General features: G+C 34.8%; 1 protein-coding gene across 1 annotated transcript; it reads left to right on the top strand.

The window, feature by feature from the left end:
- The first annotated feature begins 896 nt into the window (after nucleotides 1–896).
- LOC133307233 (thaumatin-like protein 1b) lies at nucleotides 897–3,873 on the top strand. Its single transcript, XM_061507711.1, has 3 exons — nucleotides 897–1,000; nucleotides 1,109–1,811; nucleotides 3,244–3,873. The coding sequence occupies exons 1-3, from the start codon at nucleotides 940–942 to the stop codon at nucleotides 3,428–3,430; spliced, it is 951 nt and encodes a 316-aa protein (XP_061363695.1). The 5' UTR covers nucleotides 897–939; the 3' UTR covers nucleotides 3,431–3,873.
- The last annotated feature ends 17,813 nt before the right edge of the window (nucleotides 3,874–21,686 follow it).

Consider the following 21,686-nt stretch of genomic DNA (forward strand, 5'->3'; position numbering starts at 1 on the left):
GGAGAGTGTTGTAAAATATGGATGATGTTATCGTTGGTACTAATGATGCAATTATGAATGACGTTATTGTTGGCACTAATGATGCATTTACTGATGACGTTATTAACGTTACAATTATCTCTTAACTAATATTGTTAAAATCGAGATTTTAAGTAAAATCGGAAGGGAATTAAAAAATCGTAAAACGTAAAATCGTAATGTAAAAAATCATAAAAAATAGTAAAAATGTAAAAGCGTTTGGAATATTGGTAAAATCGTTTTGATGAAGAAAAAAAAAATCATAAAAACGCAAAATCATAGTGATAAATCGAGATTTTAACAACTATGCTCTTAACCACTACATTAATGGAGCATGAATTCCCCATTCATGGTTATATCTTTCTATATATATATATATATATATATATATATATATGATACTTGTATTAGTATTATTTGATGAATGAGAATAAGATTCTACCATATTTATGTGTCTCTTCTCTCTTACTTTTTCTATCTCTTTTATCAATTTCATAACATTAATTTTATTTTATAAGCTCTTTCTTTAACTTTAACTTAAAAATAACTTTTATTTACAAAAAAATTATTCCAAACAAGCTCTAATTCATATTATGTTAATTATTCCTAAATTCGTGTAATTCGAACAGTAAATGCTGACATAGTGACATGCGTTTGAGAAATGAAAATTAAATAAAACAAAGAAACATTGAACGTTATTTTTCTCAGTATGCTGTCCCAACATAGACACCCAGCGAAAAGCTTGGGTAAAATCAAAGGGCCCCACAAACTATTCCAAATCCTCAGCACTCGTCGAACCTTTACTTCTATAAATACCCCTAAGCCCCTCCGTATAATTCCAAGTTCTTCTTATTCCTCGTTCTCATTTCTTCATATTAGATTACTCATCCTCTATACTCTTAATTAAGTATAAATTTCCACATGGATCGCCCAACACTATTATTATTCCCATTCTTATTAACACTTCATTTATCAATATCAGGTAATCTATAACCGAAGCGAAAATTACCAAAACTTAGGCTTGATACTATAATTTTGTCAATGCTATGGTCTAATTAATGAATGTATATTTTTCTGATGAATATTGCAGGGGTAGTAAATTCGACGAAATTCACTTTAGTTAACAAATGTGAGTACACAGTGTGGCCGGGGATTTTATCAAATGCTGGTGTTCCTTCTCTTTCAACCACAGGCTTGGTTCTGCAAACCGGTGACTCTAACACCATAACCGCACCCACTTCTTGGGGGGGCCGCTTCTGGGGCCGAACCCTCTGTTCCCAAGATTCCACCGGAAAGTTCTCCTGCGTCACAGGTGATTGTGGCTCCGGCAAGATAGAATGCTCCGGCAACGGAGCCACGCCGCCGGCCACGTTAGCCGAGTTCACCTTGGACGGCGCCGGAGGCCTTGACTTCTTCGATGTTAGCCTTGTTGACGGCTTCAACGTGCCCATGTTGGTAGTCCCACAGGGTGGCTCCGGCGACAACTGCACCAGCACGGGCTGCGTCGGGGATCTTAACGGCGCGTGCCCTTCCGAGCTTAAAGTGACGAGCGTGGATGGGAATGAAGGCGTGGGCGTCGCTTGCAAGAGCGCGTGCGAGGCTTTTGGTTCGCCTCAGTATTGCTGCAGCGGCGCGTTTGCGACACCGGATACTTGCAAGCCTTCATCTTACTCTCAGATATTCAAGACCGCTTGCCCACGCGCTTATAGCTACGCGTATGACGATAAGACCAGCACCTTCACTTGTGCAGCTGCGGATTACACTATCACGTTTTGCCCTCCTCCGAGCTCCAGGTTTGTCAGATATACTTCTCTCTACTTTAACGGTTAAAAATTCTAACGGGTTAAAAGAGGAAGGATATTCTCGTTGTCAGATTTTTTTAATACTAACTAATTATTTATCTAATTATCATTAGATTAATATTTTTTTTTTCCTTCAAAATTTTTTTAACATTTTCTCTTTGTGATCCAATAATGATATGATGGGTAACATTATCTCTTTTTTTGATCCAATAATGATGTGATGAGTAGTAAGTAGAGGTGGCAAAGTGGCGGCTCGCCCCGCCCCACCCTGCCATCAACCCGCTAAAAAATGAGTCAGCCCGCTCCGCCCCATTTGGCGGGTTGGCCAGCCAGCCCGAGCTTATTTTACACTGACCAGCTTCGGCCCGCCTATGCACGCCATCAACTCGCCAAAAAATGAGCCCGCCCTGTCCCACCCCGTCCCATTTTTGAGATGGGTTGAAAAACTCAGCCCGTCCCGTTTAGTGGATTGGACCGTCGAGCCAAGCCCGTTTTCCCAGCTCTGATAATAAGTTAGTAGTGAAAACTTTTGATAGTTAAAATATTCTTACTCGAATTAAAAACCGTTGCCTACTATATAATATTAATATATACAATTATAGATTACAATTTACGAATGTCAAATGTGAACGTTGGGTGGGAGTGACAATGACACTTTATTTCTCGTTTTTTTATGGGAAAATGACTCGTGTAGCAACTCAATAAATTCGCACCCCTAGAGTATGTAATAAAATAATATGTCCTGTAATCACCAATCACGTGAATCAATCAACCGAAAAGTGATTATTCTTTTTCTTTTTTTGAAATATGATAAGTGATTATTCTAGTTTAATAAATAATTTCAATTTCAAGTAGCATAGTTGTGTTAAAATTTGGTAAAAGAAAACTTTATTTCTCAAGTCTTATTATTTATAAATTGATGAATAATATAAACAAAATAAAATAATATATAAAAATAAATGTTGAAATTGTACTAAGCACAAAAATGTAGACCAGATATGGCTTGCATAATAATTATGTATGTCCTACTCCATAATTCATATATATCGTGATGGGTCTCCTAGACAGGGACCAAGGACCATATCTTGAACCAAAACGCAGGAAAAGTCACTATTATAATTTATCCCGATTCTCAATAGCATAGGAAGTTTATTTATTTTATGCACATGGAGGGTTAGCAAAATAAGGGCTGGCACACACGTCGTTGCACAGCATTATTAGTATGTTGGCATTGAAGTAACCACTTAGCGGTGGGATTCATGACCGTTATACAAATCATACAGGGACACGTTGTGACTTCCATTTTTTGTTTTCTTCTAGGAATAGTGTTTGTTGTATTCATAGTTCCATTTTACTTTTGCTTTCTCATAATTATTATTCTGATTTCTTTATTTTATTTTATTTTATTTTTATTATTTTGCAGTCAGAAGGCGTCACAGGGGCAAGATGCTCCTGCCTTGCCACTGCTTAACAACGGCACAATGGTGTACGAAGGTGCAGATCAAAGTGAAATATCATGGGCCATGTGTACCCATGTGTTCGAATCCCAAGCTATTGCCGGCATTGTTAGCATCGCTATGACTATTTGGCGGTTGTGCCAGCTCTTCTAACTACTCCTTGCTTCAGCATTTTTCACAGGGTTAGGTCCATGAGCTTCCAATATAAGCACACCTCCACGTTCATTGGCCCAAACAAACAGGATGGTGGGACCCAAATATAAGCATGGACCACGTGAGTTAAGTAGGGCCCACGGATTTGGCCATGCTGACTGGGACGTGACTCATTTGAAGGGAAAGCTCACCCGTTGATTTGAAGCCCAAGACCCTACCACCTCTTTTCATTTTTTTTCTCCTCAAAAACCAATTGTTTCGGATATTGTGGTTAGCACAAGTCCCCACACTACAATACTACATGTATACATATAGCAATATGGGTAACTACGTAGTTAGGGAAACTTTAGGTTTCTTTTTCCTTTTAAATTTTATTTCAGTTATTGATTTATTTTTCTCGGTTACATCAATAGGTAACACTACTATTGAATTCTTTGTATTGTCGGGGATGCGATTCATTTATTGGTTTGGAAATAATTGGAAATGTACGACGAATATAATAATATTTGTCGGCAATGAAATGGATTTGTTTATGGAATAAAATGTGTGTCATTTTAAAGAATTTAAAATTGTATTATTTTAAGAAAGAGAAAGAGATAGATAAAGGAAGAGAGATGGTTGATAAAAAATAAAATAAAAGTATGGATCCTACCTCTTTGTGAGAGTAAAAGAATATAAATTGTGTTATTTAAAAAAATAAACACATTTTCTTTTGTTTATTGCTGTCTTCTTCTATCTGCAATTTTGCATATTATTACGACTCATTTTGTAATCGTGTGAGGGTTGTTCAATATATAATACTAAAGATTGTCCGTAAAAGTTGTCAAAAAGTGCAATTTCAACTTGTTTTATGTGGCAAGTTAATTTTTTTTTTTTTTTTTGTACATATCAATAGGTATCCGATGTCCTAACGGGTTAATTGATTTGATTTTAGGTTTGAGTCTTTTTAATTTTCCCAAAAGTTGCAAATTTTAGTAACTGAATCCATTAAATTTGGGGCAAGTATTTTTTTTAGTAGACAAGTAAGTATTTTAGATTATATATAATTTTAGCTCACTTCACAATTTTTTAATTTAAAATTTATAATACATATATTTTTTCTTCCTTTCACAAAAATTACTGACTCCGCCACTGAGTGCAATATTACAAGAACTGATAACATAAATTAAGCTAAGGTCTATTATGTTCTAAGCGATGACGCTGTTGATGAGCAACTATAACAATGATTAGCGATTCAAAGGAAAATTTTGGTTTTTTGTTTTGTTTTTTTTTTTGGTCCGACTTTTTTAGTTGTGTAGAAGTTATATATGATTAGGCTAATTTGGCCTGAGAGCTACGGATTTGTTATCACTAAAATTATTTATGAGAGCAGCATTACCCAATTCAATCGTAAACTTTTTGTTTCTTATATTTCGCCTTTTTGTCGTGCTTCGAACATACTAATGGGACCGTTCTAATTGCAATAATTAACATCCATAAGAGTGGTGTGCTTCTGGCCACAGTTTTGATGGAATTATTATACCAGTGAGTGGTATTATGCAGTAACCGGCTCACAACCAAGTGTTTTTTATTTCTTAGATTTTATAATCTATTTGTTGGCTCACCCATTCCGTGCCTTGGTGTTGGTGGGTCTTCTATATCTTATCCTCTTCCCCAACTTGATGTTTTTATGTCAAAGTTTGGGTTGAAATTCATTCTTTCCACTAAAAATTTTATATTCAAAATTACAAGGACTAAAGTGTTATTTTGTGGTTGAATATTTACGCCTGCCGTCAAGGTTCATCGAGAACTCAAATTGGGTTCGTGATATGGACATATAGCTGGCTTTATTGTTGCATTGAAAATACAGCAACCTTTTATTCATGGTGTTTGAATTCAATGAATCATGATTATATCTTATTTCGGCCGCCAGCAGAATGTGTAAACATGTCCTGGTAAAGTCAAACATTGGAGATTGGGTTAACATTTGATTAGGGATATATATGAAGAAATATATAGGAGAATAATTTGACTGATCTTACTAAAGTTTAATTACAAAAGAAGGGAGCAACCAAAGATTCTACATGTATGTGTGTTATTTTCCAAATAAAACTATGGGTTTCGATTTTATCGTGTAGTAAAAGATATGTATCTTATGTTATAACATATCTTGTATGTAACCCATATCTATTAAAAAAAATAATGTACGAAAATCGAAAGATCATTGGTTGGAGAAAATAACTCTCATACAACATGAGAGTTGTTTCCCCCTAAAACTGTTTGGTCCAAGTTTGATTTTTGTAGTGAAAATTATTATTTACGATTTGGACTCACGTTTTGACACTACAATATTTTTTTCAATAATGGATTTTCATTTCAGATATCGTAAAATTAGTATGCCTCCAAATCTTATAATGGGGGTTGTGTTTCCGCGAATATGAAAATAGTTGATGCTGTAATTTTGTGGATCAGATGATTGCTACGATCCAGTTGCAAGGTATGAGATTTGGAGTTCCACATTGAAAATGTAAGATTTTGGTGTGAGGTTTATATGGACTTTGGACTCTCCTACCTTTTGTGCTAACTTTTGGGTGAGGCTCTCACAATGTTCGTATCAATTGGTATTAGAGCCTTCCACTATGTCTCTAGATTGCAATTGAGCGGCGCGGCTAGTGACGCTGGCATTTCAGACTAACGCAAAGCCAGGAAGCGTGCGCGCCGGGGCTGCGAAGCATGGTGCGAGGTTACGATCTAGTTGCAAGGTATAACAGATGCCTATTTATGAGTTTTCTCATTGAGATAGCTATTGTTGCAAGGCTTTAACCCTTTATTGAGATTTATAGAAGGGAATGAATCTTCTAATGCGATATGAAATCATATGAAAGGATCTCGATCATTGAGATATAAATTAAGGATAAATTTATTTATTTATTTATTCTAGTACAACCTCTCATTTGATCTCATATTATTACAATGGACATACTTAATATATTATTCAAATGTTTTTGAATTAATAAGATTAGATAGGTTTTGTTATTTTCACAATGTACTCAACTAACTCATACATCTCTCTTTGTTATTTTTGCAATGGATATTAGCCGTATAACTTAATTTTTCATATTTGACATCTGTATATTCATCTTTATATAGACATTATTCAGTGAATGAAAGACATGTCATTTTGGCATATCATTTTTAATGTGATATCAAAGCGTGATATAAAAATACGCTGAAATGTGTGTGTGTGTGTGTGTTGTGTTTTTTACCTTTGCTTAAATCTCGCTCCACAAGCCCCTACTTGTTGTATTTTACGATGATGAAGGTAGAAGAAATCGAGGGGTCATGTTTACTAATGATGACCGTGTGGAAGCAGTGGGTCATACTATACACAACCATGAATAGACGACAAGGTGGCATTATCAAGCTTCTAGAACCTCAGCCCTTACAGCTGATGTTATTTTCTCACCCTCATGGAACCTTCTACTAGAGGTTTAGAAAATCATCTAATAAGATCACATCTTCCTCTACTTGGTTGATAGATAGCGGAGGCTTCTAACACATGTAGGCAATACAGAACTACTTACTGCTATTGAAAGCATATTGATGGAACTTCGTTCCAGCCCCATTGTTAGCCTTCCTTCATAAGGAAACACTGCTTAATGTGTTCCCGAATTGCACTTTTAAAAGAAAAATCAAGGAAATGCATACAAAATATGTTGTCTCGAGTGTGTGAAAAAGAGGTGACAAAAAGAAATATTAGTTTCAAAAAGTGAAAAAGATTAGTTGTACTTTATCATGTTTCAATTCCACTAAATTTTACTTTTTGCTTTTGCAAGGTGGACAAAATATCCCATAAAAAAGGTGCCCACTACTCTAGCAATCATAACAACCAAGCAAGGAAAAAGTGGAAATATTATGAAAATGACAAAAGTTGTTACAAGGAGAGAGAAAGAAAAGTATCTCACCCTCATTTCACTATAAAAGGGTTTTCTTTTCTTTTTTTATTATCTATGATTCCCAAGTAAAATGATCATGTTTAGGGATTGAATCCACTTTTTGGAATCATTAAATCCTAGATTGCTCTATTGTATCGTACAAATTGTTTAAAATGAAATAATCAAATAACTCTCTGTGGTGGAACAAAATACATCACCCCCTCCTCCAAATAAATTTTTTTTTTCCGAGGTAATCTTGTTATATTGCCTCGGCCTGAAGAAACGTCAAAGACAGAGCTTTTTAGCTGATCCTATTCCCTCACAGACAACACCATCTTCTTCGTCCTCTATTTTGCAATTGTTTTTTCATTTTCCTGCAATTGCAGTTTTTCTTTTAGGAATTTGTAATTTTATGTTTCTTCTTCGTCTTATTGATCTTCTTCTTGAATTCAATTAGTCCATCATGGAATTTCGAGTTGAAGGATCTTTTTATTTGTTTTTGGCCATGTCTGTAGACATGAGCTAAATTTCTTTAAGAATTGATGAACTGTTATAGTTAATTCTCATTGTAATTATAAATCGGTTTCAGATTTCAATGGAATTATGGTATTTTGTTTTATTATTGTGGTATTTTAACAGAAATTAAAATCATTTGAGAAACGAAAATTCCACAAAGAAGGGGTTTCAGACTGCAGAATAAGGAACACTTTCACTGGTTGCTTTAGGAATAAGGAACCCTTAAGTTCCTGAAGCGATTCGGTGTTGTATAAGTTGGGAACGAAATCGCAAGGGAACGCGAGATTTTGTATACCAAACAACCCAAGTGCTTGAGGAATCAACTTTGGAAATGAAAAGTAACCTAAAAATTTCATTGGATGAGGTACTGAGCCAAGGTTACAGTTGATTGTTAATGAACAAGTGAATCAATTCCTATTTCACTTATTTGACGTTTCTCAGTTTTTCTGTTATATGTTTTTACTCTGTTTACATACTAGAATTTTGAATATAAGAAAATAAAAGAGATATATCTTTATTTTTTAAAATTTTTAATGTACTGCGCAATACCGATTCTCACACAACATTTTATTCCTATGAATTGTCATTCCTTCTATTGAAGGAAAGATTGAAATATATAATGATGCGAGGAATTAAAGAAAGTGATCTGAACTTTCTATTATAGTGGGAACGATGTTGTGATAGTTGGGAACGAGCAACTTTAGATGGTTCAATTATGTTTTCTGTACATTCTTAATTGCTTTTAAGTTTATTTAACACAGTTTGGGTATTCAATATAATTATACTTTCTCTGCGAGACAATAACTTAGGACTTAATACTCCCTTTATTACTTGAACATGTGCGCTTGTGCAGGTGCAATCGTTTAAGAGTTCTCTCTTAGGTGATTAGCGCGCCAACACATACAATCATAATCTATTGGGTTGCTTTTGGGGTTGTTATCCAGGTTATCAAAAGTGAAAAAAAGTTTGTTTAAGTCTCGGTCTTTGTATTGCAAATATTCTCTATATTCCCACTTTAAATTGCAACCTAATTTTAATCTCTCAGTTGATGTGTGTTATACGCAAGGAACTCATTTTCACTGGTGGTTTGTGCATTTTACAAGACCCCAATACAAAGATAAGGATTGGATTGGGTGAGCAGAAGCATGGAGTGTATGTGTACAAGCCAACACTTCAATTAACGTGTGCAATTCGCACCAAAGACTCACTGGACTTTTGGCACCATCACCTTGGCCACCCATCTTTCCAAATTCTTTCTTTTCTTGCAAATGTATTTGTAGTTAGGCCTGCAAAGAATGATGGCTTGATATGAGATGTTTTTCATCTAGCGAAGCAAATAAAAAGTGTTTTTCTTCTAGTCAACATCACAGTAAGAATTGTTTTGATCTTGTGCACTGCAATGTATGGGGTTCTTGTAGACCATCTTCTTTTATAGGAGCACACTATTTCTTAACACTGGTTGATGAATACAAGAGAACTATTTGTGTATATTTGATGTTTGAGAAAATTGAAACATTTATAATCATTAAACGATTTCTTGCAATGGTGAGCATGCAATTTGGCCTCAATGTTAAATCCTTGCGTTCTGGTAATGGGATTGAGTTTACCAATCACATATTGCTTGAACTATATGATGAACTTGACATCATGCAGTAATCTTAGTGTGTCCACACCTCTAACAAAATGGTCATGTGAAATACAAATATTCTCATATCCTAAATGTAGCATGAGCTAGTTATGTGTTTTCAAGCTAATCTCCAAATCAAATTTTGGGGAGAATTTGTTCTCATCGTTGCATATTTAATCAACCGCACTGTTGTTTACTCATTGTATGGGAAAATACCATATGGGATGTTGTTTCAGATATATGTTTTTGGTTGTTTATACTATGCATATTATTTAGTTAAAACCCAAGATAAATTTGATTCCTGTTTTCGAAAGTATTTTTCCGGACATTCCTATGGTAAGAAGGGTTAGCGCCTATAAGATGTGGACTTACATGAAATATTCATCTCGAGGTATGTATAGTTCCACGATAGTATGTTTCCTTATGCTCTTGTCCATTCTTGACCTAATAATTATAGAGTGACTTCTGTGCCAGCCACATACTCTATGTTTGACTCATGCAACATTCTTATTGACAATATTTTCATTGCTCTTGATCCATCTATTCAACAAGGTGATCATTGTTGTACCCATGGTAACAAGAGGAGTGCTATTGATAACATGTGCATGCAACGAAGATGGTCGAGACGCCTTGGCTGGTCGTGATCTAGTTGTCTCATCTCTTTTTGCTTGTTGTCATCTTGAACGAAAACCCCCATGATACCTAAAGGACTTCAAGTGGAACATTATTTGTACACACATCGCTAACACTTCACTCACATCAGTTTCTCATTCTTTAAGTGTCTTGTACACAATCAATAATTATGTTTGTTACTCTAATTTTTTTGTTCCATACTAGGTTTTCTTGGCCGTTGTTGACGCTAGTTAAGAGCCCCATAGTTTTAAGAGTAAATACCCTTTTTCGGTCTTCAACAGATTTTACGATGCCTGCTTTACTCCCTAACAAATAAAAAAGCTATTCGTGGTCCCTAAGAAATTCAAAGTGGACCCATTTTAGTCTTTTTGAGGGACTAATATGGGTTTTTTTTTGAATTTATCAAGGACCATGATTTCAACTAAATGGGTCCATTTTGAATTTCTTAGGGACCACGAACAGCCTTTTTATTTGCTAAGGACTAAAGTGGGCATCGTGAAATTTGCTGAGGACCAAAAATGATATTTACTCTAGTTTTAAAGAATCCATGTCTGATTCCCATTGGTGTATTACCATGCAAGAAGGAATAAAGGCAATGTAGCAGAATCATACATGGATTCTTACACCTTTTCCTCCTAAAAAATGGGAAATCCTTTGCAAATTGGTATATAAAATCAGATATTGCTCGAATGACAGTGTGGAACTATACAAGGCTCGACTTTTAATTGATGTCAACAACCAACTGTAAGGCATAGATTTCATTGAAACTTTCACTCTTGTAGCTAAGATAGTAAGTGTTCAAACCTTTCTTGTTGTTGCTATTGGTAAAGGTTAGGAGCTTCATCAACTTGTTTTCAACGTGTTTCTTCATGATGATCTTGATGAAGAAGTATATATGATGTTCACCCCCCCTTTTTTGTTGGTAACTCTGATAAGGTATGTCGTCTACATAAGTCACTCTATGGTTTGCGCTAATCTCCTTACACTTGATTTGCTAAACTTGCACATTACTTAAAGCCTTTGGTTTTATTCAATTCTAGGCTAATTATACATTGTTCACCTTTAATTGTAGGGCCACCTTTCCTACTATTTTAGTTTATATCAATGACATAGTCATTATTGGTAATGATTCTACTGCCTATATTGAGGTAAACTCGTATATGCACTCTTGTTCAAAATCAAGAATTTGGGTCTTCTGAAATATTTTCTAGGCATTGAAATTTCTTGTAGGTCTTTTAGTTTGTTTTTGTGCTGAAGGAAATATGCTCTTAATATCTTGTCCAAATCAAGTTTCCTAGGTAGTAAAGCAACTGATTTTCCAGTATAACCTAATCACAAGCTTGCACTTATTGATGGAGATGATTATCGTAATTTGGCCTGCTATGGATGTCTCATTGGTCACCTGGTATACTTCACCATTACTCGACATGATCAAAGTTATGCTTTGAGTTCTACGTTACCTCAAGATTAATCTAGGTCAAGGTTTTTTACTTCGTAAGGATTATGATCTCCAAATTAGCACTTATAGTGACTAAGACTGGGCTCGCTTCCCTCTGACTAGGCATTCACTCACTGGCTCCCAACCTTTTGCAGGAGTCGAATATCGTTCCATGACAACTACTACAAGGGAACCTCGTTGGCTCAAATCCTTATTAGGCTCCCTTGGTGTGCTTCATCATCAACCTTTTCATCTCTTTTGCGATAATCAAGATGTGCTACACATTGCTTTGAACCCCATGTTCCATGAGCATATTAAACATATTGAACTTCATTGCCACTTTGTCCATAATCACCCGTTAGCTCATGACATTTCCATCACTTATGTCCAATCCGAACTTTGGCTATCAGATATTTGTAAAAATCTCTCGAAAATAAATAATTTCATATTCTACTACGCAAGTTGGGTATTCTCTCTTGATCATGTTCCAACTTAAAGAGAATAATGTATCATTCAAATATTTCTTAATTAATAAGATTACATAAATCTTATTATTTTCGCATATATATATATATATATATATATATATATATATAGGCACCTCATTTCATAGCCGTTAGATAAAAAAAGATCAACGACTTTGATTTGTAAGCATGTGACACCATTGATCTTTTTTTATCTAACGGCTATGAGATGAGGTGTCAAATTTGAAATTTGACACCGGTGTCAAAGGATCCTGCCTATATATATATATATATATATATATATATATATGTATATGTATATGTATATAAGTAGGATCCTTTGACACCGGTGTCAAATTTTAAATTTGACACCTCATCTGATAGTCGTTAGATAAAAAAAAAATCAATGGTGTCAGATGCTTACAAATCAGAGTCGTTGATTTTTTTTGATCTAACGACTATCAAATGAGGTGTCAAATTTCAAATTTGACACTGATATCAAAAGATCTACCTCTCTCTCTCTATATATTCTCAGTGGTGGGATATTAGTTATATACCCTAATCTTTTATATAGACGCTCATCGGCGGACCCAGTAAGGGGCAGATGTCCGCAAGTGCGGACATCAAAAATTGTGATTTTAGTTTTTTTTAATTGTGATTTTAGTTTTGTTGTTGTTGTAGGTTTTATTTGTCTCTTAATTCAATATTTATATTAGGAATAAATATTCTTTAAGTTCTTAACAAAAAATATGGTCCCCACTTTAGTCCCTTATAAAAAAAGTTAATCTCGAGGTTCTTAAGAAATTTAAAGTGGATCAATTTAGTTAAAATCATGATACCTTACAAATTCAAAAAAGACCCACATTAGTCACTCAGAAAGACTAAAATGTGTCCGCTTTGAATTTCATAGGGACCAGGTCACTAAATTTTTTTTTGTAAGAAATTAAAGTGGAAATCGAATTTTTTGTTAGGGACCAAAACGAGTATTTACTCTTATATTAGTTAGCAACGTAGCAACTTATTTTTTTTTGTAAAGCGTTAATGTAGACTGTTTTCACAAAAAAAAAAAATTCGCCGCTATCACTAAAATGTGCGGATATAAATTTTTTTTCCTGGGTCCGTCACTGTAGACGCTCGTCAATAAATGTGATACATCTCATTTTAGGATACCATTTTAACAATTGAAATTTGAAATTGTTGAATTCGTTCACATGAAGGATATCGTTATATGGGATTTTGGATGCATTAACGTGTTACGTGTAAATGTTTACAGCTCTAGTTCTCACTCTTCTTTAAATTTGGAAATATGTAAACTCACTTTATTATCAATCACTCAATCAGAAAGGGTTCGGTTCCTGTCTATTCTAATTTAGCTGGCAGCTTTCGTCATCGGCGTGGTCGTGTTCGTAATCGTGTAATTGATTTATAATTATCCGAGCCACCAGTTCAATGCGCAGTGCACGCTTCAGAATAAGACCTATTTTCATATTTTTAAGGGGGGGTTTGGAGAGGAATTTTTTTTTTCACCCTGAGAATCATTATTTTTAAGAATACAGTGGAAATTAAGTTTTCCGAAAATATTAACAAAAAATTATTTAGTAGTCAAAATATTTTCAGAAATGTTAAGTTAATATTTTAATCTTATGTTTGATTGTGTTAAAAAAATTTCTTGTCATGGAAATTGTAAAATACCACCCCGTAAGTGATATATATATTTTTTTTGGAGTTACCCAACCTTAATTATCTCTTTGAGACGAGTTGACTCCCTTCTGGTATCCCCACGAGCTTCGACTCTTTGAGCTGGCTATGGGACTAATCCGGAGTGCGGGAGAACAGTGATGGCTAAAGGTTCAGCCCCCTTCCCAAGAATGCATTCAGCGGGAATCGAACACATATCCAACCCCACTAACTCAGCGCCAAGTTACCAAATGAGCTGCACCCATTGGGTTCCGTAAGTGATATTCTTGGAAGGTGTTTTTAAAAAAATTTACATACAAAATAAAATTTTGAAAAAAATCATATTTCCGACAATTTTTTAAAAATATCGTACCAAACATGAATAAATAAGATTACCATCCTCGATTTTTCGAAAATCCTAAAAAATACCTTCTACAAAACGCTCCTATAACAAGTGGGTATGGATCGCATCGGTTTTTGTTAATAAGTTATATTTATCTTACGTTACATAAGATAAACAAACTTCTTATATATACAAAATAGAGGTGAGTTCCACATCTATTTTTTTTTTCTTTTTATATGTGGATCTCACTTATATTTTTTTCTATAACATAAAATAACTATTTTCTTTCAACATAAAATAAATGTAATCCCTTGTTAATAGTATAATTGGGCTGGACCGATTCATGCACAAGAAAAAACAACTAATAAAAAATAAAATAAAGATGCACCTTATAAACTTGCCGATTGGGCACAGGAGCACCATATTTCATAAGGACTCATTTTCTGTTTATAATATTGTCTCGTTGATATGATATTGTCAATTAAATAAAAAATAATAATTAACTCTCTTCAATTTTGTCTTCTCTTCATTGACAGTAACTTTTTGAATTAGTTTTAGGGGTTTGTATTCATCATTTAACATGACACAAAATTTTTTTTTACACATACAACATTTTGTGGGGTCCACATTTTTTGAAGCAAAAAAAAAAAACTTCAGCACGCAAAACAAATCTTTTTTTTTTTTTAGAGTTACCCAACCCTAATTACCTCTTTGAGGCGAGTTGGCTCCCTCCGGTATCCCTACAAGCTTCGACTTTTTGAGCCGACTATGGGATTAATCCGGAGTGCGGGGGTCAGTGATGGCTAAAGGTTCAGCCCCCTCCCCAAGAATGCATTCAGCGAGAATTGAACACATGTTCAACCCCACTAACTCAGCGCCAAGGAACCAACGAATCTCTATAACATTACATAATCATTTTTCTTATAACATAACTCTTATAAAACTCTTAGTATTAGCGTTTTTATTTAAGGAATGTAATAGAAAACATAAAGCTGGAGAACTTTAAAAAAAGAGAGAAAGAAATAGGATGACATATTTGGATGTATTTCATCACGATAATTGTTCTTTCCAACAATTATGTAAAGATGTTACTTCAGAGAATTTAATCACCCTAAAGCTAGGGCCTTCATATTAAGGGGAATAGGGAATGTTCTGTTGGAATTTATATATATATATATATATATATATATATATATATATATATAAACTGTATAGACAATCTATTGGTTATGAATAAGAAGTTTGGTAGTGAAAATGTGTGCCTTTTCGTCGACAAACAGATGTATCTTTTCATCCTAAACGATGTATTGTTTCATCCTAACGGACATGTTGTTTCATCCTTGAATGGGTGTCTTTTCGTGTTGAACGAATGTGTCTTTTCGTGTCGAACGAATGTGTCTTTTCGTATCCAACGGATGTGTTGTTTCGTCGTCGAATAGGTGCCTTTTGGAACGTGACTTTACGTTGTCTATAAATAGACACTGACACCTTCAGAAAATGTATCCAGTTTTTTCTGCACTTAAACTCTGCCGGAATTTTTCTTCTTCCGGTTTTGCATACTGTTGTTCATCCTCCGGTGTGACTTCCTCTGACATATTGTTGTGTTCGTTTGGGTTGTTGATTGGTAGTGCCACCATTCTTCAGACGAAATCCGTTCTATCCTGGGAGACAAGTGTCCATCAACCTTAGGCATCAGTGAGGGGGCAAATTGTCTTAAGGAGACACGTTCTGTGGGCTCGGATTTAATTCCTCTGATACTGCATATATTCATCCTTTCATTCTGTCTGTTTCATCATTCTGCCACTGACAAGTAAGTCTGTTCTTTAATCTAATATTTATAATTGCACAGTGATAATTCTGATCATCTTCCTTCTCTGCTTCTATACATGGGTTCAACGCTTTTAGTGATATAATATCACCCACTGTCTTCAATAACAATCTTAAGACAAATTTGGTGTTTTGAACCTGTGATCAGTATATTTTATATTTCTACTTTAATATACTGTTTATATTTACTGTGTAATTAAAAGATTAATTTGAGTAATTAATCAGAATAATTTTTAATCTGTGTATTAAGACAATTTTTAATTTGAACACTAATCTGTGTTTGTTGAACAAATCGTTCCTGTTACGTCTGATTTTGCCTTAATGCATAGTAGAGTACAAAGTGTACCCTGCACATAATATTAGCCTTCGATGCATGCTAATATACCATAATGTCCGTAAATGTTTGCATGCGTGTATGAGTGTTCATAATGTTGAATATATACTTATATTGAATCTCGGTATTCTCGGTTTTAACCACACAAAGTGATGTTACAAATTGCAATTGCAATTTCAAAAGTTACGGTCATTAAAAGCCATCAAATTATATATGTACGGATTTTATGCATTTCAATGATAAGTTACTGTTTGCCTTCAATGCTTGTGGAATTGTATATGCATGACATTCTGAATGAAAAGATGACATAATTTATATAAAGCCAATTGAGTGACGTCTGTTATGTGTTGCCATGGAATTTTTAATTAATTAATTTATTTTTGAAATTATGGTTTTCAATGAACCACCATTGTAACTGTAAAGGAACAGTTTCTTTTCTCTTTAATGAACCGATGGATGGTTTGCATAAAGTTATTATCGTTTGTCGTGAAGGGATACCATGAATGGAATACTTTCATGGTTTATGGCTTTTGAGATAATAACCGATAGTTTTTTGTCACAATGGCTAATGTTTTGATTTTGCATGGAAAGATGCATTGTTAGTTTCCATTTCTTTGAGAACATGGAAATGTCATGTTGGAACAGTAAGCATCGGTTGGTAATATCACAATTATTGGAACGAGAATGTTACCCTATATACACACAGACTTGTGAAAGTGCTTAATGCTTAACATTGTGTTTCTTGATTTTCGTGTTCTTAATGGTTTTAATAGCCTTTGTAGTTGAATGCAGTGTTACGGTCTTTCTTTTCGTTGGCTTTGAAATACCATTGCTATTCGAATACACATATATATTTATTGTTATAATTTTCTTCTCGATTAGGTGCGATGATTATGTTTGTCATATAGGTTTCCTATATATCATTGCTACTGTGTCAGAGTTTTCAATATAAGTCTCGCTGGTTGCACTTAACATCATTTTGTTAGTATTATCTCGATTGTCGTGTCTTGATAATATAAGCTCTGCAACATAATTTATAAAGAATTTGCATGTTTGAAATCTTCAAATTCAAATTCATTTAATATGCTATGATTTCCTTTTGGGGTTAACTTTGTGTAAATTAAATCGTAAATTAAATTGGATTTGATTTCTATTTGTGTAATAGAAATGATAAGTATGATAAATGAGAAATACTTATGACATGAGTATTTTGTTATATTAATTATTATGTGTGAAATGTTATGAATTTATTGGCATTCAATTGTATATGGTACACTTAATGGATTTGACGGTATATGATGGTGTTTGATATCCATTAACCCGTGACTTATAAATGTGAAAGTTTTGACTTTATGATTTAGGCAAGTGATAATTCTTGCTTAAAAATGCACTATGTGCTTTGATGGATATAAAAGTCTTATATCTAGTGAAATATTTGATACTATGTGAACTCAAAGAGCTATCTTAGTGATGGCATGATCAAGGTCAATGGATAACTTTGAATATTGTAAATGACATGATAATTGTATATTATCTTATGGTTAAATTGGATTTATTATTTGATATATGTTAATGTTCAGTAAGAAAGTTAAAGGCATTACAGAGCGATCGAGGGGAAGATTATAATGACCCTTGGAGGAGTTCAGTTTGGAGTGTGATATCATATAACAAATGATTGCTCCTTATGCTTCACAATCCAATGAGATTGCTGAGAAAAAAGACCCAGACATTAAATGATATGATCTTGTTGATGTCTGGTTTGTGGGGAAAAGTCATTTAATGACAAATTATATAATCAGTAAAGTATCCCACAAGAAAATTAAGAACACCTCCTATGAAATATGGAAAGGTAGGGAGCCTACCATGAATTATCTTGAAGTGTGGGGGTGTTTGACAAAGAGCATACCATACGACATATGGAAAGGAAAGAAGCCATCCCTGAAATACCTTAGAGTGTGGGGGTGTTTGGCTAAGGTTGCGGTTCCTAAACCTAAAAGGTTGAAAATCGGACCTAAAATCGTGGATTGTATATTCATCGGTTATGCACTTAATAGTAGTGCTTATCGGTTTCTAGTGTATAAATCTGATGTCTCAGATATACATGCTAATACGGTTATTGAGTCAAAGGAAGTTACTTGTTTTGAAGACGTATTTCCGTATAAGAGGATACCTGAATCAAGTGGTAATAATGATGATTAGGTTGTGATACCTCAGGATGCTACAACTGATACTGATCCTGTAGATGATGTAGAAGATGAACCTAGACGTAGCAAGAGGCAAAGGACCGCCACATCCTTTGGACCTAATTTTATGACATATCTATTAGAAAATGAGCCTCGAACGTATAAGGAAGCTATAACGTCCCTGGAAGGACCATTCTGGGAAGAGGCTATCAATAGTGAGATAGAGTCTATCTTGTCCAACCACACTTGAGAATTGGTAAATCTTCCTCCTGGCAATAAGCCTTTAGGAAGTAAGTGGGTGTTCAAAAGAAAAATGAAAGAGAATGGCACTATTGATAAATATAAAGCAAGGCTTGTAGTAAAAGGCTACAAGCAACGTGAAGGTCTCGATTATTTCGATACTTATTCACCGGTTACAAGGATTACATCCATTAGGATGTTGATCGCAGTAGCTGCACTGAATGGTTTACAAATACATCAAATGGATGTTAAGACCGCCTTCTTAAACGGCGACCTGGAAGAAGAGATATATTTAGAACAACCTGAAGGTTTTGTTGTTTCAGGACTAGAACGGAAAGTTTGTTGCTTAATAAAATCCCTTTACGGGTTAAAGCAAGCTCCAAAACAATCACATGAGAAATTTGACAAAGTTATGTTGTCAAAAGGATTTCGAATTAATGAATGTGACAAATGTGTCTATGTTCGAAATACTGAAAAAGGTTTTGCCATTGTCTATCTTTATGTAGACGACATGTTAATCATGTGTAGTAATAATCAAATGATTAATGCTACTAAACAATTACTTAAAAGTAAGTTTGATATGAAAGATATGAGGATAGCAGACGTTATCCTAGGTATTAAAATCCATAGAACATCTACAGGGTTGGCCTTATCACAGGCACACTATATAGCTAAGGTTCTTGAGAAATTCAAGAGTTTGAATATAACTCCTGTGAGGAACCCTGTAGATTCTAATTTGAGTTTATTAAAGAACACTGGTAAAGCTACAGCACAAAAGCTATATGCTCAAGTGTTGGGAAGCCTTATGTATGTTATGAACTGCACCAGACCTGATATTGCTTATGCAGTAAGTCTGTTAAGTCGCTTTACCAGTAATCCAAATGAGAATCATTGGAAAGCTATGGCAAGAGGTTTGAGATACTTGAAGTATACTCAGAATTATGCTTTGCATTACGAGAAATACCCCGCGGTTATAGAAGGGTATTGTGATGCAAATTGGATCACCGGCTCTAATGACACTAGATCCACAAGTGGATATGTGTTCACCCTTGGTGGAGGTGCTGTGTCTTGGAAATCGTCCAAGCAAACCTGCATTGCAAGGTCAACCATGGAAGCAGAATTTATTGCTTTAGTTAAGGCCGGTAAAGAAGCCGAATGGCTTCGTAATTTTATTGAGGATGTTCCTAATTGGCCAAGACTGGTACCATCTGTATGCATACATTGTGATAGCCAAACAGCTATTGGAAGGGCCAAGAAAGTCATGTATAACGGTAAGTCTAGACACATACGTCGTAGACATGATACCATAAGACAACTACTCTCGAATGGAATCATTTCAATTGACTATGTTAAGTCTAAGGAGAACATAGCGGATCCGTTAACCAAAGGGATTCCTAGAGAGTTGGTCGAAAATTTGTCGAAAGGAATGGGTTTAAGGCCTATCAATTGTTGAGCATTGCGGTAACTCTACCTAGAAGAGTGGAGATCCCATGAACTAGGTTCAAAGAGACAACTAAGTGATGGTCGACTGTTCAAACACTGTGGAGTTTTTAAACTCATACTCATTCCTAAGACAAGGCAGTGTATTTATGAGGGTAAACACTTAGGCTTTTAATGATTTCTTAATCTGTTGTGTTCAGATGATGTATAGTGAGTTACATCACAAGAAATCACCTATGTGAGTGTGAAGTGAGGGCCGCTTCTATGAGAATTTTACAAAGGCCGATTCTCTAAAACACTCGCAGAACCAGGCAGGTGTCCCACGGCCAAAATGGGCGCAACAAAGGACCAACAATGCTAGAGAAGCAATTGTGTGACTCCTATTGTCTAGGTATACACTAAAGGTTGACGGTTCAAGTCGACCTAGACCACCGATTGACCGAGTATATCCGATAGGTTTTCACTAGAGAAGGTTCAAAGGTAACTCCACCTGTCTCGATGCAGTTGTTTCTCGTTGAGGAAATTACTCTTTGCATTTATACTCTTGTGCATTTTTTGTCACGATGATTTGACTTCTTATCCATGTGGGGGATTTTTGGAATTTATATATATATATATATATATATATATATATATATAAACTGTATAAACAATCTATTGGTTATGAATAAGAAGTTTGGTAGTGAAAAGGTGTGCCTTTTCGTCGACAAACAGATGTATCTTTTCATCCTAAACGATGTATTGTTTCATCCTAACGGACATGTTGTTTCATTCTTGTATGGGTGTCTTTTCGTGTTGAACGAATGTGTCTTTTCGTGTCGAACGAATGTGTCTTTTCGTATCCAACGGATGTGTTGTTTCGTCGTCGAATAGGTGCCTTTTGGAACGTGACTTTACGTTGTCTATAAATAGACACTGACACCTTCAGAAAATGTATCCAGTTTTTTCTGCACTTAAACTCTGCCGGAATTTTTCTTCTTCCGGTTTTGCATACTGTTGTTCATCCTCCGGTGTGACTTCCTCTGACATATTGTTGTGTTCGTTTGGGCTGTTGATTGGTAGTGCCACCATTCTTCAGACGAAATCCGTTCTATCGTGGGAGACAAGTGTCCATCAACCTTAGGCATCAGTGAGGGGGCAAATTGTCTTAAGGAGACACGTTCTGTGGGCTCGGATTTAATTCCTCTGATACTGCATATATTCATCCTTTAATTCTGTCTGTTTCATCATTCTGCCACTGACAAGTAAGTCTGTTCTTTAATCTAATATTTATAATTGCACAGTGATAATAAATCTAATATTTATAATTGCACAGTGATAATTCTGATCATCTTCCTCCTCTGCTTCTATACATGGGTTCAACGCTTTTAGTGATATAATATCACCCGTTCTACAATGGAATCTCGAGTCGCCTGCAGCATTACCGTAATGCAAGAAAGTTCCAACAACTGGAGACATTTTTTCATAGATACGTATACAGCTTAGACACGAGATATTCCTATATAATTTGATTAGAGGATAACACTAATCCGGTAAAAATACTAAAATTTGCACCACGTTATACATGTTATCAAATTAAATGTATTCTATTATTAGATCAGATCTAAACGATTACAAAAC

This window comes from Gastrolobium bilobum, unplaced genomic scaffold (genome assembly GCF_033153095.1).
Source record: "Gastrolobium bilobum isolate Gb01-03AN ecotype WA unplaced genomic scaffold, APGP_CSIRO_Gbil_v1 utg5330, whole genome shotgun sequence".
Classification (NCBI taxonomy): domain Eukaryota; kingdom Viridiplantae; phylum Streptophyta; class Magnoliopsida; order Fabales; family Fabaceae; genus Gastrolobium; species Gastrolobium bilobum.